This window comes from Galeopterus variegatus, unplaced genomic scaffold, assembly GCF_000696425.1.
Source record: "Galeopterus variegatus unplaced genomic scaffold, G_variegatus-3.0.2 Scaffold3160, whole genome shotgun sequence".
Taxonomy (NCBI): Eukaryota; Metazoa; Chordata; class Mammalia; order Dermoptera; family Cynocephalidae; genus Galeopterus; species Galeopterus variegatus.
In genome coordinates, this window is record NW_007729271.1 from 219,570 (window position 1) to 229,297 (window position 9,728).

The 9,728-nt window shown below is 36.6% G+C and overlaps 1 protein-coding gene across 1 annotated transcript in view; it reads right to left on the reverse strand.

Annotated features, from left to right (window-relative positions):
• The window catches only part of SACS (sacsin molecular chaperone), a 30,469-nt gene that overhangs the window by 2,170 nt on the left and 18,571 nt on the right, over positions 1-9,728 (reverse strand). Inside the window, exons 3-6 of the mRNA XM_008584159.1 lie at positions 7,488-9,443; positions 2,611-7,366; positions 645-2,469; positions 8-536 (exon numbers count right to left, since the gene is read on the reverse strand). Of these exons, the coding sequence (XP_008582381.1) occupies positions 8-536; positions 645-2,469; positions 2,611-7,366; positions 7,488-9,443 (9,066 nt within the window). The remainder of the gene's footprint in view (positions 1-7; positions 537-644; positions 2,470-2,610; positions 7,367-7,487; positions 9,444-9,728) is intronic.

Here is a 9,728-nt window from a genome sequence, read left to right on the forward strand (position 1 = left end):
TTTCTGCAGTTATTAATGACCTTATCAAGAGGGGGATCCAGGTTAACATTAAGCATATTTAAAACTTGTTCAAGCTGTTCCTGAGGACCAAGGTCACTACCTTCTTGTTCTTTGATACTCAAGGGTGTGGCTTTCTCTGGAAGAATAGGGCAGGATGTCCATAATAGCTGGAGCACATCACACTGCTTGAATTTCGGATTTACCTGTGCTCCATTGAACTTTATAAGAGGAAGTGTTCCGTTTACTTCTTGATATTGAGGGTGGAATCTAATGAATTCAGCAGGGGCTCGCTCAGGACATAAGAATGGTACTAAAGACAGTTCTTTCAGAAAATTTCCAGATAACAAATCCATTCGTTCTTGGAATATATGATGAAGAAGGATATCAACTGTATTTTGCAATGTTTCTTTAGACCAGTTTTCTGTATTAGCTCTCACACTGATTTCCTTAGCAAATTGTAACAACTGCTGCTGAGAAAGTATGTATTTTAGTCCAATATTTCTTAAGAATTCCACCCAGGATGTCATAAATGCAATGTGATTTTTTGGTTTTATAAGTTGTTCCAATTTTTTAAAAAAATCCTTAGGAATAAACAATTTTTCAGGAAGCATAACTTCAAAAACTCTCACAGTTCTATCATAAATGTGATTTTTTGGTTTTATAAGTTGTTCCAATTTTTTAAAAAAATCCTTAGGAATAAACAACTTTTCAGGAAGCATAACTTCAAAAACTCTCACAGTTCTATCATAAAAATGTTTTGCTTGCTTTAGTCGACTGTTAGCATCATGGATTATCAACAAACTTTCCAGTTTTTCAAAAAGTTGTTCCTTAATCTCTGACAATTCCTCAATACTTGATAATCTATTCTTAAGATAAATCAAGTGCTCTAATTTTGCATCAAAAGAGAGATTTTCAATTTTTGGTAAGAGGTGTTTCAAATATACCTCAAGATCATCTACAGGTACACAACCAAGCACTTCATACAGATCCTTTAAGTGTACTTTTTCTTCAAGAAATGCAGATGATGATGACTGTGTCCATTTTTCCACTTCAGCTGAAGGGATATTTTTTGTAAGTACATAGCATGTTCCAAATTTTGCAATGCTCATATAGCGGCCACTGATGGATTTGTAGCATGGAAGTGACTTTAAAATTTTTACATCATCTTGGGACATCAAGTGACTCAAATTGCAGTTGAAATACATCAAAAGTGCTTCAAAGTCATTTTCTACTAATTTTTCGGTTCTAAATGTTGAAGTTTGGACCATATAATGTACAGCCTTTAAGATGCTTGTAGGGCTTTCTATGTTTGCTGTGTGACGTGACAACAAAGGAACAAATGTACTGTCTTTGGAGCAGATTTTGTTCAAGGCAAGCTGAATACAGCCAGCTTTCATCAGAGCATGAAAAGCTTTATCACTCTGGGCATTTGGAAAAACTGCAATGTGCATAAGGCTTAGAGGAAGCAGAACATCACCTTCAGGAACCACAAGCTGATTGGCTGAAACAGTAAACTTTATTCCTGGAAGCAATGCCCAGTCTTTTAGGATATCAACAACAATATCAAATGTTGGTTTTATTTCTTCCTGATCTTCTTTCATACTCACAGATTCACTGATAAAATGCCATGTATTCTTAAGCCAAGACTCACTTGCAAAATTGTCTTTCCATTTTGTACAATTTTTGGTCTTATATTCACGAGGCAACACAGAGGGTAACAAGTCAGCAAAGCTGGAAATGTCAAACACTTTTGCAACTTTACAGTTCAATAAAATGTTACTGTACTTCAAATATAATGTATTCATAAACAAGTCTTTGCGGGATGGAATCAATTCATGGTATGTTGTTAAAAACTTGGGTCGTTTTGCATCAAAAGTTTGCAAAACACTGTCCAGTGTAATGAGAAGGGGCAGACCCTCAATTTCAATCTCATTTTCTTCTGTATCCTTAAAACAATAATCAACTAAAAGTTTTAAACTATGAAAAAGTTTTAGGTTAGTCTGCTGAAGACGACAAGGCAGCTTCCCAATATGGCAATTAGTGTCAGGAGAGGAAAATGTCATCAAAAAAGATCTAACATCAGCAGGAGTCACATAACTAACAGGAATATCTGCATCGACAAGGCAGTGGTAAAGATTAGCAGTTTCATCGCAGTTATAAACCAAGTTGAAGCCAATTTCTAAAAGTAGGTGTTTCAGTCTGTAGACATTCTCTGCTACTGTTTTGCGTGTTGTGATATTATAATCTGTATTTTTAAGGTGCTGTAATTCATCCTGTAGTAAATTGTCAAAAAATGGTCTAGTTTTACTTGAAGTAGACATATTAATCCAAGTAATTATCACTGCAGAGTGCAAATCAGAGCCATCAATATTTGGAGCCCGAACAACTGGTAAAAGACGTTTCATGTCTTCATGAATACAACTATAAAGTGCTTTCACTAGACAATATAAATCTGGCTGTAGATCAAGCCTGTTAACTGGGAAAAAGGACAAAAACTTCTTTAAAGTATCCTTTACAACATGAATAGGTGTGTTCTGTAAAACTGATAATGTTGGGTCAGAACCAGGGAAATATCGTTTTTTTAATTGGATTAGTAATTCGAGATCAAGCCTGTTAACTGGGAAAAAGGACAAAAACTTCTTTAAAGTATCCTTTACAACATGGATTGGCGTGTTCTGTAAAACTGATAATGTTGGGTCAGAACCAGGGAAATATCGTTTTTTTAATTGGATTAGTAATTCGACATATGCAGGAGCTATTAATGCTGTCATTAAACTGTTATTCCAATCACTTCGAACACCAACTCCATTATCATCACGCCACAGGTTTCTTCTGGCTGAATCCAGTGCAAAGTGGCCATTCACATGAAATGGCAACCCCGTCTCCAAAGAAAGAGGCAAAAAACAGAAGGCTCTATGGGGTTTTTTATAGTTGTGAGTAATGCAGGCGGCCACACCACCACGTGGAAAAAGTGTAATATCCTGGTTCTTGTGAGCTGATATAACACTCTTAGATACTTTGTCCATACTTGAAAAACCCGATCTATTACAAATTAGCCATGTAGTAAGATTTCCTTCGGAGTCCTCTGTATCCACAGTATAGGTTATCTGCTGAACTGGAATGTCTTTGAGCTGCCTCTTTTTAGTAACACTATCAATTACAGATGCATGAAACTGTTTCCTTTTCAATCTGTCTCCATCAGTGATTTTGCCCTTTACTGAATACAGCACATTTAGAGCTCCAGTAGCTTTATCTATTTCACAAATAGAAATTTTTTCCATGTGGTTAAGAAACATTAGAAGTTCTGCCCCATCTGAGTGCAACTTGTCCAAAAGATTCTGCACCATTCTGTCTGATGATGGAACTGAGGAAATTTCTGAAACTTTTGCCATTTCTGCATTACGAAGAGGAAATCTAAACATTGTACAATTATCCAGTTTAAAGTGTGTTCCCAAATAAAGATCCAAAACATCTGAAAACTGTGTCCTAAAATCTGCATCCAAATCCCTAAACATGCGTCCAGGACTAATGGATGTGGCTCCTGGTGCGTATCTGGCATGAGGGTCAAAAATGCACAGGATGTCATTGCCAGAAATAAAAGAAGGGCAGTCTGTAATATGATACACAGAATTGAATCCTATTCCATACTGCCCAGTTTTATAAGGATTTCCTTCTTTGGTGCCTTTTCCAAGATTCTGAATTCCTCTAACATCGTCTTCTGTAAAAGGTTGGTTGTTGTACACACAGAGTGCTGGCCCTTGCAAAGGGGCCCACTTATCATCAAATATTCTATCAACTGGATGCTGTCTAGGGTCAAACACAAAACAGATTTCTGTGGCCTTTGCATCATCAGCATTTTGAAGAAGCTCTTTCAGCATTTCCTTTTCTGAAGGATAGGCATTAAGGATGCTCTTAATTCTGCTCGTCAATTTTTCTTTCTGTCCAAATTCTGTGCCAAGTGTTGTAAAACAGATGTTGGATGCATACCTTTCTAAGGCCTTGTGTCGCTTTGGTACTGCTCCTAGTTTTACAGCTACTTCTCTGGGTATATCAGCATGACAATATTTTACAGTGGTATCTTTTACTTTTATCCAGGGACAATCATTGTAGCATAATGATTTAGCAGGGAGGAGCATAAGATTAGTATCTGGCAATAATATTTTGCCATAATTTTTCTCACAAAATTCTTGTTTCTTTTCTCTAATGAGACTCCATATTCCTTCACTGATTATTCGTCGGCAAAGCTGAAATTTCTCTTCTGTTATTTGTTTTGCTCCTCTTTCTTGATCAACAGATTCCAAAACAAGAGCGAAGTCTTCAACAGTAAATGACTGTCTCACACCCACGCTTTCAAAAAGTTCACGGAAATTATTTTTGTATTTATTAGGCAACTGATAAAGGTATGGTGCTGCTTCAAAATTCAAATGAAAAGCAACTTTTTCTGAGTCAACATATGCATTCTCAACCAGAATGAAGCTAAAAAGTTTTAACTTTTCAATAATTGATATCTTAACAATTTCATTTTGTATCATTGCTTCATGAAGGTATTTGTAGCAAGCATTGGTGATATTCTCCTGGTACAATGTAATTCCATCATCAACTGATTTTGCAACTTCTTTCAATTGGTTTATAACCAGATCCACTGTTGGCTTCTTAAGTAATCCCAAAAACTCTTTAACAGCCAATGACACTGAACCACAGCCTCTAAAGGAATGGGAATTTTCATTTAGAAGTGGTTGCAAAAGACAAACTATATCTTGATGCTCAGCTGTATAAAGGTCAGTTGCTGCAAACATAGTTTCAGGCTTAAAACTGTTACCTTTCCAGTCCAAAGAAAAACCTGCTGGTTTTGTTAGAAATGGAAGGAAGGGGATTGTTTGATATTTTGCAGCAAAATCCTTTGCTCTAGGATCTCTTATTTTCAGTTTCTCATCAATAAGACTTAATAGGATACTACTTCTTAGACATGCAGCAACATGGTCACTTTTATTAATTTCAGCTACTGACTCTGCACGTTCTAGCATGTCATCCCATAAAATATCATCTTTTGCCATACCTAACTGAACTAGTTTAATCAAAATAATAGGATTGAGATAATCCTGAGCAGAACCATAAGGGAATCGCCCATCTTTAGTATCAAATAACTTTGCCACTCGTCCTTCAGGGTGGATTAATCTTGATGGTAAAACCAAAGGATGCCCCTCCAAAGAGCAAGGAATACATGGAGTAACACGAAGAATTCCTGAGAACTCATCAACTTTTTCATTTAGAACAAAATTCATTAAAGGATCTCTAAGTTCTGCTTCAATTTCTTGAATATTTGGAAAAAACACTTCCGAAAAAAACTGATGCTCTGAAAATGTATTTTCAAGCAGTATCTCTTTGCAGCCAGCTTCTTCAAATCCTAATTTTACTGAAGAAGGAAGTTCAACGGCACAAAGGTTTTTGGACCCAGTCTTCTTGAGGTATTTCAAAAATATCTTGAAGGCTGCTGGACCAACATCTTTCCTTTTAAGTATAGAGTCATCTAGAAATCTCACATTCTTCATGGAAACCCAAGTAGATCCATCAGAGAAGACTCTGGTAAATTCTTTCCCTTTTCCGTGAGCTATATCTTCATAAAATCCTTGACAAATTACAGAAAAATCATCATGAACTAAATCAGGATCAGGCCACACTGCATAGTAAGTATAATCAGTTAGCTCCCCACCAGTGGCCAGGTCCCGTAAGACACTGAGTGCCTGTAAATAAGCTTTCACAATAACATGTCTCATGAATATGGTATTCCATCGTCCTTTTGTATCTGTCTTCCAGACTTCTTTTCTATTTGAGGTAACAGCAAAGCACCCATTGATGTGAACGGGCAAGCCTGTTTTTATTCGTAAAGGTAAATAGCAAAACACCTCTCCCATGTGTGGTTTCACAGTCCACTTCTGGTCCTGGGTTTCAGAGAGTAGAACTCCTACTGCCCCACAAGGAACCAGTCCTAGTCTTCTTCCACTTTCACTCAGGGAAAACTTTAGAGCCTCTCCTGTATCCATGCACGTACATATAAGCCACGTGGTACACTCTACTGTTTTTTGTGACAATTCATCTGATGGCTTTTTTGATTGGCCAGACTTAGCCATTTCAAAGAGAGCAGCTGGGTCATCATCTGGACCTCTAAAAAGTGGAGACTGTAAATCAGCAATCCTTCTGAACACATGGTGAAATTCTTCAACTGTGATCTGAAGAATGCATGATGACTTTGGTGCATCACTAGGAAGCTTTTTATTACTGCCACTGCAAGTCTTCATAAGCTTAGCAGCTTCTTTTAAAACACTTAAGAGAGATGCATTCAATGCTTTGGAAGAGCAGGATTTTTTTTTAATTATTATTGTATCTTGTGCTAAGCTGGGATTGGTCTCCTCAATTTTTAAGTACTTCAAATACATTGAGTTTACACTCTGGGTGAAAATGACTAGCCTGTGCCCACAGAGACTAAATTCATCCACAAGAGAGTAAATATCTGCTGTATTATAGCAGGTACTACTGACTTCACTCACTTTTGCTTCCTGTTGAGTTCTAAAGGACAGTCGGAATAGAGTTCCATTGTAGCTGTAAGGTGCTTCTACAGTCAAAGGTAACTGACAGCCAAATATGTCTATAAATGGTTTGAACTGATTAGGAAATTTCCTAAGTCTTTTCTGTTGTTTACTCCAATTAATTTTGATCCCAGGATTAGATTTGTCTTTAATGTGTTTACTGATATGGTTTATGTTTGGATCAAACATTATCATGAATTCTCGACTCATAATGATGGGAATGTCAGTGATATGGTACACAGAATTAAATCCCAGACCAAATTTTCCAACTTTGTCAACTTCTCCCCTTTTTAAAGACTCTCCTAACCTAGTTATGTTCACAAAATCGGAATCTGAGAATTCAGAATTGTTGAATGACCACAAAGCAGGTCCATGGCAAGCCGCCATCCCTGGGTCTAGGAGATTCTCTCTTATGTCCATGTTTCTTCTCATATCAATCATGAAACTGCACTCTGTTGCATTTGCATCATCAGCATTTTGAAGTAGTTCTTTAAAAATATCGGACACTGAAGGGTATTCTTCCAGAATGTTTTTAATTCTTACAGTAAGTGGTTCTCTTTGTCCTGACTGCTCAAATCCCATGTTTTCAGGATTGATCAATCTTGTACTAAGACATGGAACTTTTAGCCATTCTGCAGTTTTCATGGGTATGTCCTCATGCACCAAAATGATTGGTTCCACTGAATCTTCAAGTAAGTCATTAAGGTCATCAACTTTGATGTCACAATAACAGCATTCATGAATTGGCTTCATGATAAGTTTAGAAGGATGTTTGCTATGATGTATAGGAACTGGTGTATTAGGACTTGCTGGAATCTGATTGCTATATATCAACTTTGATGTCACAATAACAGCATTCATGAATTGGCTTCATGATAAGTTTAGAAGGATATTTGCTATGATGTATAGGAACTGGTGTATTAGGACTTGCTGGAATCTGATTGCTATACAGCCATCTGATAATATTCAACATAAGATGAAGATTTTGTTTGCTGTCTTGTTCACTGAGATCTTGGTCACTTTTGAGATATATCTTCTGAATGACCATGGAAATATGATCTGATGTCAGCTCCTCAATTGAACCACAGACTTTAAACAGTTGGTGGAATTTTGCCATGGTTTTAGGCACATTATGCAAATAAGGCTGAAGGTCAAGATCATGGATTGGTTTAATCACAGCTTGGGCAAGGGAACAAAATTTTTTGCCAGTCCACACCCATGGAAATTTTAAGCTTCTAAAGGAATCCTTCCCTTCATTTAAATGATCATGCATGAATCCATAAATTTCAAGCAAAATATGTTGGAACTGATAGTAGTCTTCATCACTAAAGGTTTTTGAAGTATACCAATCAACAACAATTTTAAAGTGTTTTAAGACTGCACTGATGCTAGGTTTTGTAAAGATACCTAATGCTTTTTCCAAGTTTACGTGGATACTTTCAACAAGAGGAAGTGCAGAGCCAACTAGAATTGCATGGGCTACATCACACATGTCTGGTGGTGCACAAAGATCACAGAGATCTCCTTTCCAGACTAAAGACCCTGGATAATTTGGAGGCCTCTCCTTGCAAGCTGGAACCCATTTTATTTTCTTCAACGTCATCTTTCCTTCAGATGACTGCAACAGCGTGTGATTCTTATTTAAAACCAGTAAGAGTGTTTTTGCTTTCTTCAGAACATCCCGATTCGGACAAGAACTGACCTGTAAGGCTTCAATTTTTTTTGTCACTTGCACAACATCTTTCTCTTTGAGACTGGCTTCGTTTTTTAAACCAATCTGTCTTAAAGAGTGAAGAATATCTGGTGAGGTAAAAACTGGGGGTGGAAAACAGGTTTCTTCTTCATTATAAAAGAGATCCTTTAGTACTTCTATATCAGGATCAAAGAGTTCGCTAGCTGATACCATCTGTTCCTGTGAAATCTGAATAAATTTTAATGGCATTAACCAATCAAGCATATTCGGATTCTCATTTTTAAGAGAGGAAAGATTCTGAAGAATCCATAACATAAGGTGTGTTACCTCTTCAGGTGAATAAAAGGCATTTTCAATATCTTTTAAAACAAGCTTTAAGCAGCTAGTAGTCTTTAACGTCTCTATTTTCAACATATTTGCCAAGCGAATAGTAGCTTCATCACTACTGTCTATTATTGAAATAGAAAGTCGCAGATCTGGTGGAAGTTTGGCGGTATGGTGCAAGACTTTACAACCTTTCAGTTTTGTATAAGAGGAAATTCCCTGGCCAGATGAATGATTAATTCGTTTGAATATCATCAGTTCTTGAATTATTCTTTTCTCTCTTTCACTAGTATCAGTTAAACTAGCCAAGAACTTCCTCAAAGCATCTCTGTGTGTTGGAAGTAGCGAAGCTATTTGATTACACAATTTTTGCAATGGCATCTTCTCCATTATCTGCAAAACAGCACTTGGTAATGGCGAATGAATGTATTTTTTAATAACGGGATGTTGTATAGAGGCATCCAATTTTTTAAGGACAATCCCACCAAGTTTTTGTACAATGTCTCCTAAAAATTCTGGAAGCTGTACTTCAGATTCATCATCTAAAATGACTAATGATGGAATCCTGAGTCTAATGAGTTCCACACATGTCTGACCTTCCTCTAATGTAGTTCTGGGGATAAGTGGCATCTCATCAAATAAAGTCAAATCCTCTGAAAAATGTATATAGAGATTCTTCCAAACCATCTTAAGCCATGAAACAGATGGGTGATTTCTGTCTTCATCAAATGGATACCACTGAACGATCAACTCTCTGCCAGGCCAGAATGTGTTCACTACTTCTTTGATAAGACGTGCAAATCGTTCCGGATTTAGAAGCTGCAGCTGAGTACATGGTCTTCCTGTAAATAATATACAGAAATGTTATAAATATATACAATTCTACTGTAATAGCTTTCCATTCTCAAAGATAAGGTAGCACTAGAAAGTTGTCTTAAGTTTTAAGAACATGCAAAAATTCAGCATAAATGGGCTAAATAATTTTTAAATAATAATGATAGAGAATCTGTACATAAATCATACTTATAATAACCTACGGGATAAACAATTCTCTGGAAAGTGCTTGTTTTAAATAAGTACATAAAACACATTTAAATGTGTTTTTCAAAGAATCCTATGATGTTCTG